Genomic DNA, 19,470 nt, shown 5'->3' on the forward strand with positions numbered 1-19,470 from the left:
AGACTGTTATGAAGTTGCATTGCCTCAATAAGCCTTGCAAAAGGCGTTACTGATAACAGTAGAGAAACAAGTTTTCAGTACTCAACCCTCTTAGAAAATAAAAATATTGAGGGGATTTTATTGACCTAATAATAGTTTACCAGTGTGCAGTGATTTTTATGGATTTACTTGTGAGCAGGGGCAAATCTAACCCACACTGGTATTTTGCACTTCCCTTCTTCTCATGTAATGGTGTTCTTCACAGCAGCGTGCTGGTAGAAAGGCGCATCAAAGAGTGTCAATATTATGGGAGCTTTTTAATGCATTTCTATGTGTGCAGTGTGTCAGATCATCATAAATGCCAAAGTACACAGCCTATAAAAGCACATATACACATTTATACATATATATACAACCCACACATATATTAAGGACAGGAAAAAGGTATAATAATAAGTGCTTCTAAACTTCCAGACCGCAGTATAAGAAGCAGGTTGCCATATCAATAACTTTTGTAATATCTGTCAGTGAAGTAACCACTCAGAAAGACTGTTATGGTTTTTCATCAAGTGTAACTATTCTTTCATATAGGTCATAATTTCATCTGTGTAAAACTTTCACTTTTCTTTTCAATTCAAGATGTAAGCTTTTTCATCTTTACGTGAAATTTTTAATGGCTCAAGAGAAATTTGCTAAGCTGAAAATTAAGCATATCAATTTTTTCCTCTGCATAATAATTACCCAGGAAGCTGTGACTGAGCAGAGTACAGAGTATTAATGTCAGGATAAATGGCCATATTCCATTAAGGATTGGCCAACACCTAAGTATGTCCTCACTTGAGAGATCCATCTCTCTGGATCTATACCTTTTGGCTCCAGTCCCTTTCTATATTCTGCCCTGCACTTATTCAGAAAAGCCATTGATGCCTATGGGAGTTCTGTCTAAAGATGTAGGGAAGAGTCTCGATACATATTTGTGACCTTACAAAGATGAATATATTGTTTGGTTTGTGTTGGTAGCCCATGCCTTCAAAGCTGTTTCTTGCTATGAAGAAAAACCACTTTGATCTGCAATTATACATTTTCTTATATAATCTGGAAAATTTATGCATTATTGACTAGCTAGAATGAACTGAATACTGAAAACATAGCAGGAAAACAACACTTCGTTGCTTTTATTTTTAAATGTATTCAATGCAGTTCAGAAACAAGTGCAATATAACTCTTATTTTACAAAGTTGACCATTAAAATATTAAAAAAGGACTTATTGGCCTTTGATAAATAGCTCAATATGGGACATGCATGCTAATAGGAAAGTCAGTTTTGGATGGCAGTCATTTAACAGTGGAAAAGTGAGTTTAACAATAAACTTTATAGAAATGCTTGAAAAGATGGCATGTCCTTTCATATCCCTTTATCCAAATGCAACTTCTTCATTCTTCTGCAACTTCCCCTCCCATATCCACTTTCTAAACTTGAAAGCGATTTTACACATTAAAATATTTACAAATACAAATAATATACCCAATAAAATACATTAATTATGATGAATGATAACGGGAAAGAAAATCTGGCGTAATTGTCTATGTGGTAAGGATTTTTAACATGGAAGCAATCAAAGATACAGAAAAGTCTTTTCATTACTGACATTGGTGAACTACACCCATTGTGTTTACTTCTCTCCTTTTTTCCGTCAATGCTGGTTTTGCTGCTCTTGTTTGAATCGATCTTGTTGGCATTGTCAGGGGCACTGCAACTGTTAGCAACTGCTGCCAGGACTCCATTCCTCTCTTCTTCAGCCTCTTCATCCTCATCCTGATAGGAAACAAAACAGCAGGTACTTAAATGCATGTTTCATCACCTGTTTACTTTAAAGCTGCAGCAAATAATAGGATTTTTCTTACGACTCTTCTTGTAGCTTGCTTCTTGATTACAAGGGTGAGCACCTACCTGCACCAGAGAGCTCCTTTCAGCTTTCAAAGCCTCCATTTACAGGAAAAACACTGACTTAAACTAACATCTTACTGCAAAAGCTTTCATACAACTGTTGAGCAAAGCTGGATTTGTTCAAATATGGCCCACTAAGCTTTACTTAAGACAGCAGCAAATCCATGAAATGCACAACGATAAGCTGTCTTCTGCTCAGGGAAAATACTGGCAAAGGTCAGTGTCTAGAAAGCGGGTAAAGCAAAGCCCCAGTCTGGAAATGAAGAAGGTGGGGGAGCTGCCAGACCAGCTAGTCAAGCTGGTTGCACCCCAAATCAAGCACCCCAGAATACAAGACACTTCCCTTCTGTGCAGTTGGCTACTCTATTCCTGGTGCTTTGCAATGAAAATCGAATTACTTTAAAAAAAAACCAAAACAAACCCCCCAAAAAACCAACAAAAAGCACAAAAAAAGAGGATCACAAGGAGGTACAAGCCCACAACTAAATAATACTAAATAGCTCATACTACTTTGTTTCAAGTCCTGAAACCCATGCTTTAAGTTCAAAGTTATGGTAAGGTTAAGCATATTTTTATGTGCTTCACTGCATCAAGACAGCTCTTTGGAGAATGTTGTATAAGCCTTCTGGTGGGTTTTGTTTCTTTGATCAGAAGTGGCTCGGAGCCATGAAGTTCATGTATGAAATCTTCACTCTTTGAAGTCAGCGGGTTTTCTGTTACTCACTCAGAGGACACAGGATTAGACATCAGCTGCAGCTTCAGCTCTAAACACAAACTTTCTTGAAAGTTCTGGGGTATTTAGTTTGGTTTGGGATATTGCAGAGATATGAGCAGATCCAAGCTGGCTCCAAGTTTGTATGTAAACTAAACCTAAATTTGTATAGTTGGAGGAAGGGTCATTTTAATTCAGGCAGGTATACACATAATTTTAATTTTCTCCTGATGATTTCATTACCTTCCAAATCAGTGAGTGGCATACAAGCAAGAAAAGGCTAAAAATTTATTTGTGAAATGTAGAATACAGAATCTCTTTCCTCTGACCAATTTGCTTTTTCCATTTGCACCATGAGAAGAAATAGACTAGACAAGGACAAACTTTAGAGAAGTTGAGACGTACAGCCCTGTGTGGAGCCACACAAAAAACTCATTTAGAAATATCCCGGCTATTAAAGTCAAAGAAAGCTCATTAAGCCACCTGAGTGATCTCCATGCCAGTGCAGAATTGCTCTTCTGCCCAGGTTACTTGTAGACAGCACAGTTCTTGAGCCTTTCTCCATCTAAAATTAGTAATGTCCTTGAAAATTAAAGTGGAGTCTGGACAATGTCCTCAGACTGCTATGAATCAGTGAGCCAGAACAGATGGAGCTAGAAAAAGGGATTATTACTGCTTTTCACTTTCAATTTGCCAAAAAAATCCAGTATATTTTATTTGAGAGAGATAAACGTAGCTCAACACAATGTGTCATCCTAAAAATACATGGACTACAAAACCTCACTCATCCTCCACCTAGCTTCCCACAGCTACATGAGAATTTTGAAACCAAAGGCCAGGATAGAAATCTTGCCTATAGAGCATTAAGAGGATCAATCCATAAAATTCCAGTCGGAACCTTAAGCAATCCCCAGGGTAGTACTAAATCTCAAACCTGGAGTTTTACTTGGGGCCTCACTCTGTTATAAATACCTAGCTCTTCTGCTTCAAAAAGTTCATGCGGCTGAGGGAAGCACTGGGGACGGCAGTGGAGCCTTTGTCAGCAGCGCCTGGCACTTGAAACAAGGCATCAGAGCGACAGCCTAGGGAATGCATTCGGTGCTTCAAAAGTTAATAAAATAAAGAAACCTGTCAGAAGAGTCCTGGCTGTTTTTTCCTCTGCTCCCATTTTTTAGAAAGGGAAAAAAGAGCAAAACAACATCTATACTTCAAAAATGGCAGGATTTGGGGCATCTGTCTCTCAGGTAGGGCTGGCTAGAAGTTGTCCAGAATCAGTTCTATTGCAGAGCACGAAAGGACATTGCGTACGTGCCATTTTTCTTTTCACGCAACCACATGTGAACAATTCGCAGGAGGCTGATGCTTCACTAGGCTGTTCTTAACTCCTTTCTACTCCCCAAGAGGCAGTTATTACTTAAGCAGAAAATACCGTACATGGTGTGTATGTGCTTGATTCTGTTCGCAGTGTTACAAGGCAGGGCTCTCGCAGAACAGAGACAAGTTTACAGCAAAAGTGCTGTATCGCATTGCTTGAAAAGGAGAAAAGGTAGTCTAGAGAAGAACCACAACTGCTAGTTTATAAAAAACTGCAGTCTTGTAAACTGGGATTATCAAGGGACTTTTCCAACTCACTATGGAGAACTGAATGTAATGAAAGACTAGGCTGGTTTACATTATAAAAAAAAATATTGCGTTGAGAATGTTCAACTGTGGCTCTAATTTTAAATGTCACACTAAGTTTTCTCTGGATTCCAGCTGTGAATGGGAAAATGGCAGGTAGCACCAAGAAGGGCTCTGTTTGGAAACAAAATCCATAGCATCCAGGAAATGAACTGTACATCACCTGAAAAGCACTGTATATGGCACCTGCTACTGTGGCTGCTGTTTGTATTGAAGTGTTTGCTGACATCTAACAGCCAACAGAATTGAGGAAAGTTGTCACTTCCACTGAATAATAAAGATGCTCAAGATTAAAAATATTTCAACCTAGTGTTGCACACCTAGACCTTATGCGGTGTTCAGAAAGACTGCACGATGCTTGCACAGAAACGCCATGTAGGCTGAACACTGCCCTTGTAACCTTATTTCCAGTTTTCAAACTTTTCTCCTTTCTGACCAAAAGGGAGAGGTTTACGTGAAAGACAGGTGAAGTCCAAGGAAGGATTTCCTGTTTTATCAGACAGCACAATTCACACCTTTGCATAAAAGAGAAGAAACTCAGGATTTTGGACAGGCAACGTCTCCATTTAGGCAGTCTGTTATGCAGTTGATGCGAATGGCTTATTTTGCCTGACCTTCCTGGCAGCAGGTGGTTCCTCTGCTTTTGCCATTAGCTTTGAAGCTGTCGCTGTGGGTCCTGGTTCACATAAGGTGAGACACTGCAAAAGCGTGGATATAATGAGCCCTTTCACCAGTTTATATTCTAAACTGGAGAACCCAAGAGCTTCAAAAGGACCTGATATGCCAGTGCCCAACCACTTTAAAGAGCAAACCGGAAAGCAAACCAGTACAACTAATTCCTATACAAGGCAGAGGGTTACATTTTAACTTCACCTCCTACATTTATTTACATAATTCTGAGTGCAAATTTTGTATCAGCTTGCATATGGGAATAACAAACTGGGAAGTGAGATTTCCAATTAACCTGTGTCCACAAGAGAATACGATAATGAGGACAACACATTTATGGTGACGATACTCACACAGAAATTGTTAAGTACCTGCTAGACAGTGACATGAGATTTTAGCTGGTACTTCTGTCCTTGTGATGTTTTGTTTTTTACTGTGAGAAATACAAGTCAAGTGTGCTCTCCATGGCACCCTGCTCAATAAGCAGTGCTTGTCCTTGGCTACAGTAGGAAAAGGACATGACAGGCATTTTCCTTATTCTACGGAGTCTTGAGTTGACCTAGGACCAAACAACTGCCCCTTCCTTTATATGCTTGTGTTTGTGGGAGTAAGAAGCAAGCTGGACAGGCTCAGTCGCTCCTGATGCACAGCAAAAGGTAGGAACGTGCCTGAAGTGACAGACCATCCCTTTCAGTCAGTAAGTCCATCACAAAACTGCACGTTAAGTCTTTCTTCCTTCCTCATTTTAGGGCGGTACCTCCACTTACTTGCATGCACGTCTTTCAAGTGCAGGTGTTCCCATGCCTGCCCCTTCTGCAAGCACTAGTACTTGTGCCCCAGATGAAAGGGAATCTGACACCGGTAGGCGAAGGCAAGGGCAGTCATAAGTGCCCTGCACAGATCCAAAGATGCTTAATCATCCAAGCACTGAAACACTTTACTTTCTTACCCAAAGCTCCAATAAGCTTTTTTTTTTTTTTCTGCTCTTTTTGCAAAATGACAACCACTTACTTCACAAGACAGATATGCTCAGAGGGAATTGTCACTTATGCTACCTTGCCAAGAAAAATTACTTTCAGGCTTTCCATTCAAATCCTCATTCAAAACGAGTGTTTGCCCATTTGCAGACATCCCCCTATTAGATGTTTTCTTTTGAAACGCACTGGGTGGCTCAGCTTTGTGTCCGTTTTTCAGTCCTTCTCCACACACCTAGATCTAATACAGCTTTGAACATATTCCTGTGCATTTACAGAACCTATCTCTCATCCAAACAGCCAAAATCCCATGTTAATTGTTGAACTATCTAGGTATAAAAAACCCACATCTTGGCCAATCTTCACTGGTTTTAAGCTTCTCCACTTGAACTCAATATCCTGTTTCTTGACCCTACTGAGGAGCTTTGCTTAGGCTTTTGTGATGCTCTGTTCTAGTTTGGATTAAATAGTTAACAATCTTCCTTCTTCTGGCCGTTTATCCCTACAGCACTCAGTCAAACTTCTTCCTGCCCCTTTTTCTGTTATTCTCAATTTCCATGTTTTACCTTTTTCTGTTTGTCCAGAAATTTCATAAGCTGCTTAAAATTTTCTTTTTTATCATGAATATTAGATTCAGTTCAATAATTAAAAGCTGCAAGACAATCAGCTTCCAACTTCCTTGTGATTTCTTTTTCACTGGTTTTGAAAGCAGTGCTAAACACTGGAGATGGAAGATGTGACAGAACTTCTTCATTAATCTGTCCTGATTATTTCAGCAAGATGACAACCACCAGACTCAAAAATGCCTATGTTGATTTGATCCCTTTTTATTTTAAGTATATGTCAAAGTATTTCAGAGTGGTGAGAAGCTCGATAGAGCAGCAAAAAGCGCTGCCGTAACAATAATGCAGAACAGAAAGTGAATCCCAGTCTGAGCTTCGGCTGCACCTGTTGAAAGAGAAGGTGTAAGTGGAAGGCTATAGAGATCTGATACACCTAATACGTGAAGCTGCCTGCTAGTAAACTGACTCAAGTACCATTCATATGCAGAAGGTTTTATAAATGGAATGTGATAAAATCTTTTCTTTTTTGCTGCATTGCCATAAGACCCAGTCACTGAGCTCAGTCTAATTTTTGAACTGTAAGTGTATGCCATTGCTCGGGAGATGACAAGTGCCTGTGATTTTTGTGATACACCTAGCACATTGCTTGATAAATGGCCATAAAGTCCATATCAAAAGAGAGAATCATTATGTAAAGGTGTTTCAGTTTGATCTCTTCCAAAAAGTTCCAGGTACAATAATTTTTCTTTTTCTCAAGGTTATTGTGTTTTCACTGTCCTTATTCTAAAAAAGCAAACTTCCTTAAATACATTTACCATTAATGCTAAGATAATTCGTTCTCTTTAGCAGGTATAATTGAAGTCTGTTTTGTAGGACAACAGTCAAAGAATTAAAATACCTTTGGAAGTTCCTTGGAACTGAGTCGATGCAGAGTGCAGAAATGAGCCACAGCATACTCTAACAGTGCTCCAAAGATGAAACTGAAGCAGATACCGAGGTACACATCAATTGCCTTAATAAAGCAATTAGCATTTGGGAGTGAAGTCCTGGCTCCCATCATCAGGGTTGTCATAGTAAGGACTGTGGTAACACCTGTGGAATGTGAAAATCTAAGTTCTAATAACACATGGATAGCAATGAGGGCCTCTACTGCAAGGGCCCTGCTACAAGACAGTTTTTCCTGACTCTGTGAACGCTTAGTGTGCCACAGCATTTAATGTGTCATGTTTTGGAAAGAAGACTTTCAAATGAACTTGTGATCCTGAATTTAAATGTTTAAAAACATGTTTGTAAATGAAAAATGTTTGTAAAGCTGAGAATACTGAAAATTAAAATGAGAGAGATTTTGGTGTCATAGAATGTATATTTATGATTAATACATTATTATTGCAATACTATGCAAACGCTCGCTTTAAAACATTCAGATATCATTTTGCTCAATGCACTTGCCCACTGGCCTCATTTGATGTGAAATCTTTCTTTCTTCCCTATTCTGTACGAGTGTTTTTCCCACCCCACCTGCAGTCTGATCAGAACTGTTTTGCTTTCTTTCTCTTTCAGAGTATCCTTTATTTGAAATTAATTATATTTAATGTCTTATAATTCTCTTATTATTCACGTGTTAATTAGTATGTATCATTAGACCTCACAAAAGGCTCACAATTCTTTCTGTGCATGCCATGTGTTTGAATACGTTGAAATTATTTCCAAAAGGACTGAGTTTTTTCCTCTGCTTTCAGCAGCCTCCCCTGCCTCCGAGTCTCCTGTAGCTCTCAAAGATGTTTTCTTAGTTAAAGAATAGCAAGGCTTTAAGGGGAATCTGCATGATGTACTGCAGATGGTAAACCAGAAAGGTAATTCCATAAAACTCAGAAGTGTTTGCAACTTTTGGAAATGGATGCCATGTACATGCAATAAAGCAAGCACCTTAATGATCCAACTCTTGGTTTGGTTTGGTTTATCGGCTTCTCACCTATGCAGATTCTGGCTGGAACTGATGACTGGCTTATCCAAAACGATACCCAGGAGAGCACAACCAGTAGGATTGATGGTACATATGTCTCTAGTATGAAATACAGGATGTTTCTCTTGAGTTCGAAGTGAAACACTAGTTTTGGGTAATGTCCTGTGGAAAGGGCAGGGAAAAAAATATTGTGAAGGTGCAATTCATAAAAAGTTCTTTAAATTATCAACCTGTATTACTTTTGTGCATTGCAATGCAGCAAAAGCTTAACAAACAGGCTTGAAAAAAATTAAACACTGCACTGAAAAATTCTATCATAAAGACTCTAAATTGAACTGAAGGAAAAAATCAGAATATATAACACTCAGTCACCATATCCGGAGTTTCATTATAGAATAATTGGAAATTCACTGAGGATTAGTGAAGGAAAAAATAAATCCATCAATGTGTGGAAAGGATGTTTCATTATATAACACAATGCAAGGAAATTTGAAATCACAGATGTATCTAGCTGTGACTATTCAGAAGAATTACCACAATGAGCTACTATATAAACAAGCATAATAACAATTGTAATGTTATGAAGTTAGCATGGGTCCTTATCTTTAACTGCCTCAGATATCTGGTTTATTTTGCTTTCCTTTTCATTTACTGTGGCTCAAGATGTGGATCAAAGTTACCTTCTCTGATACTGCTGACCTGCCTCTTATATTCTACTTAAAAACAAGCAGTGTCTTTGCATTTTCACTATCTATTTTACCTTTACATTAGTGCATTACAGTGTTTGTGGTGTTCTGAGTGGTGTCACTGTTGTGGCACAAATGGTTTGCTTCTAAATGAGTGATTTCCAGAAGGTGAAAGTTTGGGCCCACAGTCAAAGACAGAATTGGGTTTCATTAGTGAACAGCACACTGGTAAGCAAAGCTTGAATTTGATATCCAGCTCACTAACTGAGCAAAATTTGGCTATGTTTGGGCAACAGAAGTGCAGGATCTGAAATTGTTACCAGTCCAACGGATCAAAGTAAGGCAAAAGCTTGCTTTTTACTAACTTAAACGTGCAGAACAAACTTTTTATTCTGACATTCAAAGTTCAAAATTAAGTGTTAAAGTATTTAAGTTTTTTAAAACATTATTTTAACAGAACTCTTGAACCAGAATATCAGTGAGAGAGTAATGCCTGAATATACTGTGGTCAGATAGCTTTGGCTTCACTTATTTTAATCCAACAAATTACGATCTCCAGGACCTATGTTTGTTTCCAGTGCTGAGTGCTGAGAGTCAGGACAGAACTACAGAACGGTAAATGCACTTTAGCAACAATAATAAATGCATAGACAGGCTATTTGTGCATCCCTCAGGTGCACTGTGAGACATGGATTCAAAGAAGAGTACTTTTAAAAGCTGTAAGCGCAAGTAATGGATGCCAAGAAATGTCTTCTTGCTCCCAGGCTAGAAAAGGGATAGTTAAATTTCCATTTTTAGAAGTATTGTATAAAACAAATCCAGAGAACAATAAGGTTTCATAGGACTCTTAAAATTGGAAAGAATCACTAAGTGCTGTAGTCTGACCCTAATCACAAGTCATTAAATTTCCCCCAATTATCCCTTGCTTTGAACTCAATCACTTTGGCATAGAGTCCACCTTTCACACAGCCATCTAGACATCTGAGGATATCTAGACATGCAGCATCCCCCATTTCTCTCAGTAATCTGTTACAATGATTAAAATCATTCTATCTGCTAAAAACAAATGCCTAGTTTCTAATCTTAACCTGACTTCACAGCTTTCTGCTGTGTTGACTCTGCCTTTTCGCTAGTAGACTAAATAGTTCTTGGGTAGTCAGCTCTTCCTCCTCCTGAAGGTACAAATACACTGTACTTATTAGGGTTTTTCTTTGTAAGTTCAACATATTGAGTTTTTCAAGTTTCTGACTGATGGAAAAAAGGATACAAAGACAGACAGTAGACTTTAACTCTCTCCATGAGGCAGGAGATACAAAGATGATTTATACTGTTATCATAATTTTTATGTGAAAAGAGGAACATTACACTAGTGTACCTCTATCAATACTGTGACTTTTACCGGTACAGCTGTTTCAGTAAAAGTCATTTTGCTCACCAAAATTGATTTTAAGTGTAAGCAGACCAAAGTAAAGCACTCAAAAGTTAGGAAGTGCAAAACTTACAGTTGACTGTGCAGCATTACTTCTGCTTCTGTCTGCACTCATCCTTGCACTAAATCAAGCACTAGTGCTATGGAAGAACACTCAGTCTGTACAATAAAAGACCACATCATAAAGCATATTTAGGGAAAGACAATTAGGGCTGTACAGGCAATTGTAAATCTGTGCCTTCCTAGTGTGCAAGAGCAAGCACTTAAAACCTTAATAAAAACTGTTAGGGATTTTATTAATTTTGCATGCAATCTTCTAGGCTGCTGTCTAACTAGCACTCAAAACCAGATACTTTTAAATAGAAAGACGTGATTTTCTCTGCAGTGTTTGTACCTCAAACTGTCATTACTGTGGCATGGTTGTAGCTAGCACCCAAAGGACGATGGCACAGCCACCGTCAGTGAGGGAAGGGTGTCAGCCCAGAGTTCGTGCGAGAGTGCAGAGGGTGCAAATCATCAGCAGGAAACTGAATCCTGCACAAAAGTCATTTGCACTGTGTTTCTGTGCTGACCAAAGGGAAGGATGTGGTGCCATGTACCCAGCAAAGGGGAGTGAAGAGACTGGACTATGCTTCCTGCAGGGTACCCCAGGCACTTGGGAGTTCCTGTGGTTCAGCCTTAGAGCTTGTCTTTAAGAAGGAAAACTCTGAAATAGCTGATACATAATAGCCATACAGCAATACCTTCTCCTCATTAGCACCCTACAACTGTATCTCTGTTCACCTTAGTATAAAAGCCAAGTATGTACATAGGAAGTTAGTTCAAAATATCAAACTTGAAAGTCACACTTTGCCACTTTGCTGCAATTTCCAAGTGCAGACAAGTCCTTTGAATGTTCCTGTGTTCTTTCGTGTTATTTTTCCTGATGCCAGAAATTTCTGAAGCAATGTGAACAACAAAGAGAAAGAGAGATGTAACAGCTTATAGCTGAGTGTCTTTTGGGGGAACAAAGAAAAGGCATTTATCTAACCTTAAGGCTTTCTGCTTGCCAGAATCCAAAGACACATCATGGACATGATAATAATAGTGTCAGCATTTCTCTAAAGAGTGCAGAAGAGCTTTTATAATGGAAATTTTGAAGCAACCTATATATAGAATTCATATGAGCTCCTCCTGTAATAAACTGAAGGAAGAAGTAGTCAAGGAAAGTATGCAATGCATACTTATCATGCTAAAGAAATGAGCAATAGGACAAAATGAAGATAGGGAAATATTACAGTCCTTTTTTCATCTATACTCCACGTGTACCAAAAGTTATCATCTTTAGAAAGAAACAGATTTGCTACTCCTTTACCTAAGTAGCATATGAGACAGTAATGATGTAACTCATTGCCTTTGACTTGCACATTTGAGGCTGTGGTGCCATCACTCAGATCAAAGTGAAACAGGTTCATGTAATCCTAGTCCTGGCTTTACTAGGTAGCTCAAATACAGCTTGAGTTAACCCCTCAAAACTGTCAAGTTTGCCCCTTGCTTGAGTCTTACTGACAACAAGATGTTTGCATTGAAATGAGAAGATGCTTCTTCATTCAAGTTTCTGGCCCATGACGGATGTCACCTCAGTGATTTAAATTTGATAATGTGGTAGGAATAATGTCTGTGCAGATAGCTAACTCTGCAGCAAAGTCAGAGTGTTAGTGCTTGCCAAAGTATCGAATTGCTGTGTTTAAGTTTCTCAGATGCATCTGAACTTAAATGACTGTCAGTATGTATACTCTAAACCCACCAGAAGGTGAGGTATTCTACTTGGGCCACCCCACAGCGAAAGAAGGTTAAGCTGAGTTACTTGGGCTTTATAGAATTTATTAGCGGGTAGAAATACAAAACTAGACAGTAGCGCTAGCTTGTAGATGAAGAACAGATCTAGATAGCAGACTATAGTCTCCATATCTACTCTAACTCTCTCTACTGCTTTTTCAAAAAAGAAAAGAAAAAAAAAGGAGTACCCTAGAAAGTAGAAAGAGGTGAAAGAAATCAACTTTCAGTTGGTTCCAGCTAACTACTTTTGTTTCAGTATCATAAAAATTATACCAGCAAAGACTCTTTCCCAGTAGCTGAGCAGGTGTAGATCTAGGTCTAAGGTAGATCTTTCTGAAGGCAAGAGAAGCTAGTGTATTCCTCTTTATAGCTTGCCTTTGAAGTTTGGCTTTTGGCTTCTGAAAACGATATTCTAATTTACAGCACTGCCTATCTGACACTTCGTATAGATCTTGCCATAACACTGATGATTTTATCAGCACTGACTATTGCTGCACTGCCTAAGAAATAGATATAAACCTAAACAAACAGGCTTTCTTATCACCCTAGGTCTGTTTTGATTGTCTCATTTTTCTATGGCGTCTGTTCCCAGCTGATGGCAGAATGCTGCCTCTCTGCTCTGTCCTGCTGCCCTCTGACCACCGGACGCTCACAGCAGAGGTGCCTGAAGGAAGGACTGATGCTCTACAAACGCTGTCACCAGTTCCTAACTCCCACTCTGGTGTTACGGGATGGGAGCATCTTCCCCACAGTTACTTTCTGTGGACTTTTTGATGAACTCTACTCCAGTAACAGACTGCTCCACATCACTCTTTATGTAAGAAGCACTTTGGTATCCTGCACAGGGGTGTGCAGTCAGGCACAAAGAGCACATTCTTCTCTATCATGAAATATGTATGCTAACCCCTTGGGTGCCAGCTAAAATATGTGATGTACATCTCACACAACTGCGTCAGTATAACTCTACCAATGCATCGTTTTCTTCTCTTCTTGCACCTTTTAAGGGCACAGTATGAGAAAGCTTTAAATAAAATTTTACTGCTTTAATTATGTGCTGAAAATGTAGGATTTTTATTGCTTGTTTACAATGAACATATTTTTTATTGCTTGTTTACAATGAACATATGCATTAAGGAATGGGTAGTGCCCCCACTTCTACCCCACAAATAAGTTGTGCACCTGAAATGTAATTCCCTGACTGATGTAGGATGCCAAGGGTGTCAATATATATGGCTAATTTGTTATTACAGCTCCTTTGTCCCTCCCTCAGAGGGCAATCAGTCTTTTGTTCTTCACAGTCAAGACCTTATAAACTACCTCTTTTCCTACTTGTTCTTCAGAGGTGAACTAAAGGAAATGAAAGATCAGGACAGGTTTCTCAACATGCATTTCATCTTCACAAAAATGCTTTACACAAAATGAGTTTGAAATTCACATTTCCTAAGAATTAAACAAACCCTTTCATATAGTGTTGGTGTGCAGATATATCTATCCATTTAGCTTACCTGTAAAAAAAAAAGTACAAAAAAATAATGCCATGGTAAGTTTTCCAAGTGTTTATGTGTATTTGTGTCTATACTACAAAGAACTTCCCAGAAGTTAACAAAAAAATGCCACTTCTTAATATCCTTGATATTCATTCTATTGCATTTCCATATGTTTTTTATGTTACTGTAAGTTCTTCAATGCATTTTCCAAAACTGTTTTCTTTCTGAACTGTTCTACCTTACAGAACTATCACAAAAACAACTCACGATGGAAAACTTTTCAACATCAACTCAAGTGGACAACCTCGTTTACAAAGAGTGATTATATGAGCTCAGATAGGCAAGTTGAACATAACATGATAACAGATGCATGTGTAACTGCTTGAATCTTAGGTGAGGCAGACCAAAGGCTCACCAGATAAGATTATACTGAATATGGTTCTGAGGTTGGATGTAAGCCCTGTATGGCAAAGAACATGTTCTCAGAAATAACAATTAGAGAGCACTTACCGATTATAAAAGAACTGATAAAGGGAATGAGAGAAGTTACTCAGTGTACCATACCTCAAAAAAGAAGAATTGAAAATCCTAGAAAACTTTGATTGTTAACTGAGAAATCCCTGAGCCTTGGGAAACTGCCGATGGGCCTGTAGGACAAACCAAAGTAATGTCTCTATTTCAAGAGAAAGAGACTGACTGATGAACATTCACTCTGTGTAGGAGTCTGTTATATTTATACACTCATATACACCCTTTATATATAGTTTATATACTTGGTGATTCTCAGATCACTAATTATAAATGAGAGCAACTCATTACTGGCTTAGTCATGACCTCCCACCTGAGAAGCCGATAACATGGAGCAGCCAGGGGTCAACAGTTTCAACACTGCATAGCCAAACAAGGTCTGACGAGACCTCTAGCCCAAGGATGCTAAAGCAGGATTTGCGATAGACATCAAAACCCTGGCAGTGACTGCAGACAAGGAACAGCAGCCAGCTCCCTTTGCAGTCTTTTTCAAGAGGGCAGGTGTCTTGTCTTTGTGCGTCAAGGAGAGGAGACTGACTTTATGCTTTTGCCTCTTCTCTCCCTCTGTTCCGCCAAGATACCATTTGAATATGCCACTTTGCTAAGTTCATAGTTTTCTAAGCACTGAGAGCCCTGACTGCCTGATACAACTCTCCTTGCCTTCCAGGCTCAGGCTGAAGACTCAGTGTTAGACGAGACCTGAGCAAGCTGAGCCTCTTCGTTCCTGCTGCTGCCGCAGACTTGGCAGGAGGGTTGCAGTAGTGAGAGCAAGGCTTAAGGAAATTTGCCAACCAGAAGAAAAGCTGTCAGCAGCCAATTAGCCTCAAGTATTAAATGACATTTTTGCTTCTTTCTCCAATTAAAAAAGTTAATTGAGATTAATTAGCTATCGCTTGCTGTGAAAATAGAAACATTTATTGAGTGGGAACACATGGGTCTGTCCTGTGCCCAGTACCGCTCACTAACAAACATGATGACATACCGAGTGTCTTTTAAGAGAGGAGCGTTAGCACACTGGAGAACAGGATTAGTGTTCAAAATTATCCCAACAACTATCAGCCTGAGTAAAACAAGATGCAATTCAACAAAAGCAAGTACAAAGTCCTACATTCAGATAGGAATTGGTAGCTCCCTAAACAGAGCACAGGGAATATGTGGCTACAGGACAATAAAGGAGGTAGAGTACTAGAAGGAATCGCAAGCTGAGCAAGGTAAAAAATGCACAACAATTTTCTGCAAAAAAAGCAAATATCAACCCAGAATGGATAAAGAGGAACAGAGTTCATGAAATGCATTAAGTAAACCCTCCCCTGTATGGAGGATATCTGATGGGAACAGGGTACCCGGTTTTGGGTGCTGCACATCAGCAAAGGTATGAGAATTTCAATGGGAGAACAATAGCAAAGACAGGAGATCTAGGAAACCGTTTATATGAATTAAAAAGAAGGAAGTGTTGGTTGAGAAAAGATATATCTGTCCTGAAATAGCGAAAGGGCTGCTGAAAAAGAGCCGGAAATTTGTCTTCTATATCCACATAATGGGTTTGAAATGCAGCAAGGGAGATCAAGATTAGACATCAGGAAAATATGCATCTAATAATCACCAGAAAAAAATCACCTAGGGAGGGTGAAGCAGACACTTTGGAGGTTTGTCTAACTTACTCCTAGAAACATCTGTCAGGAAGTAGGCTGTAGATATAGATGACCTTGCCTTGCAACATGAGAATAGATTAAATGAATTCTTAAAGTGTATTTCAGCCTTATTTCTATGATTATTTACACAAAAAGCTAGACTGTAACAGTCCTTCATTGCTTTTATGTTTTTCCAATAAGAAAGGCAAGCTTTTTATATCACTATTTATTACTCTGAGAATGCAGGTGGTGTTGGCTAGACAGCTAAAATAAAAACCCAGCAGCCACTGATGCAGATTTATGGTTTTGGGGTCCAAGAGTGTATCAGTGCATGCAGAATAAGGACTATAGTTAAAAGACATGTAGGAAGTGGTTCTAGCAATTAACTTAGCCATATCCAAAATGAAATTGTTCTGTACCAAAAGGAAATCAACGCCAACCCCTAGCCAGCAATCTAGCTAACATTATTTGAACTGACTTACTATTATGTGATTACAATAATGTGATTACTATTATGTGATACATGCTGTCCTATAAACAAGATTAATCCACAATGCCCTTTTCTTAAATTTACCGAAGTTACTTATGCAGGAATTTTGCTGACTACATTTTAAATTTGGCTCTGTCAGTGGCTGTACGTGATCTCGGGGTTTGCATTGTTGTACAATATTTCACTTGCACAGCAGCTGTACTGTCTGTTCAAGTTCACAGAGTATCAAATCCTGATTGCTTTTTTTGCTGTGTTAGGGAATACTACACACGGCTCTTCTCTCGTATCTTTAGCTTTAGCCTTTTGAATCATAACTGTTACAAATAACTGTTATTTATAATGTAACTTATTTATAAAATACTCTCAGATATCTATTAATGGTGTTAAGGAAGTGCAAAGCATCATTTTTCACTTCAAAAGTGATTACAGAGTTCCATAAACTGGTTCGTTTTTTAATTTTAATAGGGGCTACAATAGGCACTGCTTTCCTAAAAAAAAAAAAAAAAAACACACAAAAAAAAAACCTGTAGAACATAGCACCTAATTCATAATGACTCAACAGAAAATTAAGAGGATTATGAGATTTAATTTTAAAAGTACTGCACAGCACTTGATAACATGGCTTTCTCAAACAGGAGAATTGAAACAAGCAGGTGTGGGAAATTCTAATTGAATTAAGTTACATGTGTTAAAATGCATAATTAGAAGTGGCTTTTGACTTTATATATATGATTGATTCCTGCCAACATAAAGGGAGGAAGACAGCATCATTTACTGAGAAGAGCAGCACAGTTCATCTGATCATGCCTCTTCAGTTATAACTGGAAATTGTTTTTATTCTGTTTAGTAAAAAATAATAGAACTTTTTTTTGGCTTTAGAGTCTGGCCTCTATGATAGAAGGTGGTAAGAATTAAGCAGGTTTCCTCTTCCTCTTTCCTGTGTGGTAAACAGGTCCTAATACCCTTCTGGGCAGAACAACAGTACAGGATTATTCTCCTTTGATTGAACCTGATGTTGCTTACCCAGAAGCTGTAAAGAGGAGGAGAGAAAACAGATGTCACTTACATAATCAGCAAGATACTTTGAGATCCTGGAGCCTGCTAGTATGTGTTTCATTTCTACTTTTGTATCCATTTAGAGAACTTTGACTTTTACCCTGAATTAATACCTGAAATTCAAGCATAAAGTTTCTCTGTGTTGAATTATTCAGGCAGAAACACATTTTCTCTATTTCATTGTTGGGTATTTCTGTGATTCAGAATTAGCAACATATCCTCTAGTGAAACTACAGCTTTGAAGGAGGTGCGGGTCTTCATTTAAAGACCACCCTTTCAGTTGGCATGTTGACTTGAGCAGAACAGAAACTGAGTGTGCAGTGAAGAGCAGCAGTGAAGGACCCAGGAGTAACTCAAAGGGCGTAAAGCAGGTTTGGCAGGTCTTGGACTCTCTGAAAGCGCTTTCGAAATCTCTGGAAAATAAGCAGGAGCAGACTCTTTTCTGAGGTTAAGTGCTGCAGTTAGAGGAAACTTTCTACAGCAGTTTCCTAAGATGAAGAGCAGGTCTGTGGAAATGCTTCTGACCCTTCCCCGGGCAGCGGAACCTCAGGCCGGGCAATCTGCGCTCTGCTGCCCACCAGACTGGACAGAGGCTGCCGCAGGTAAAGAGCCACTCCGACAAGCCCTAGCCATGAAAACCAAGTTCTTGCAGTTGTGAAAGCACCCAGCATATTCACAGAAACTTCCATGGCTGAACAGAGGCTTTTGACTTGCCCAGAGTGGCTGTTTCCAGGAAGGCCGGGAATTGTTCTGAGCTGGGTACCCAGGGTCCCTGGTCTCTCTCCAATTTAAATACCCAATTTACAGGCTCTTCTTCCTTCACAAGAGCTCTTCCTGACACTACGTGGAAGAAGTAGTACATCTCTTGTTTATCATTCTTTAGGTAATGTGTAGCCAAGAAAATGCTCAAAAACTCTCAACCTTTACATTAGCTGGGTCTCTACTGGTAACATCTGGAAAAGTATGTATGGTTTCAAGAATGTAATCTAGCAGAAAATGAAAACTGTCATCTTAAGAGAAAGCAATGTGCTCAGTTCCTTAATGTTGCTCTGTTTCCAGAGCCATATTCCGAACTGTACCTAGAAAGTGTTAGAAGGGTGTTTTTACCTGTCTCGTATACCGCTTCGGATACTGAAGTAAAGTGGTCTTCTACTGTGTATTGTGCGAGTCGGAGTGTGTCCAAACCTCGAACTGAATCATTTCCTCTAGTCCAGTAAAACATGACATCATTGACATTATAACCCCCTGTAGTGATACACAAGCCAACAAAAGTGTTTATTTTACACAATAATTTGTGTTGAGCACACTTACGGTTCAGCCGTTTCTTATTTGTCTGTCAGAAAGTACAATTAGACATAAACAATGATGGGTTTTGGCAGAATGTAATGCCTGTTTGCAACAGAATTCCCAATAACATGCAAAGTCTTATCATTTAAAAGCTGACTTTTTCGGAGGCGTCTTTTTTATATCTTTTATTCTAGTATAGACAACATAGACTAATAAAAGAGATTAGTACCACATGGTATTGTAAAGCTTAATAGCTTTTAGCTTTAAAGCAACACAGTTTTGATGGATTACAGCACTGCCAGTATCTGGACTAAACGTTGCGTGCCCTTTGTTGCATCCCAGGCTGCTGTTTCTCGATGCAGTGCGTTTGGTCCTCGTTCCCATAGAAATGAAGGGGTGAGGAGAGCAGCAGGGCTGCTGCGTGCTGGTGCTGTGCTCTGAGCTGGGCTTGGGTCATAGCTTGGGATGACATTTTGGCTTAGGAGCTTGGATGCTTCCCAAGGACACCAGCTTGGATGCTGATGTTTCTGCAGGCTCAACAGCGTGGCACGCTTCAGGGGCCCCAGGAGA

The 19,470-nt window shown here is 39.1% G+C and overlaps 1 protein-coding gene across 3 annotated transcripts in view; it reads right to left on the reverse strand.

Annotated features, from left to right (window-relative positions):
• Positions 1–641: 641 nt before the first annotated feature.
• The window catches only part of LOC104324843 (gamma-aminobutyric acid receptor subunit pi-like), a 50,577-nt gene continuing 31,748 nt past the window's right edge, over positions 642–19,470 (reverse strand). The window contains exons 7-10 of one of the 3 annotated variants that reach the window (XM_069796699.1): positions 18,721–18,858; positions 8,498–8,650; positions 7,424–7,617; positions 642–1,795 (exon numbers count right to left, since the gene is read on the reverse strand). In XM_069796699.1, coding sequence (XP_069652800.1) covers positions 1,484–1,795; positions 7,424–7,617; positions 8,498–8,650; positions 18,721–18,858 — 797 coding nt within the window. In that variant the 3' untranslated portion in view covers positions 642–1,483. The other 2 variants (XM_069796697.1, XM_069796698.1) reach the window with 2 other exon arrangements.

Source organism: Haliaeetus albicilla, chromosome 11, assembly GCF_947461875.1.
Source record: "Haliaeetus albicilla chromosome 11, bHalAlb1.1, whole genome shotgun sequence".
NCBI classification, from domain to species: Eukaryota; Metazoa; Chordata; class Aves; order Accipitriformes; family Accipitridae; genus Haliaeetus; species Haliaeetus albicilla.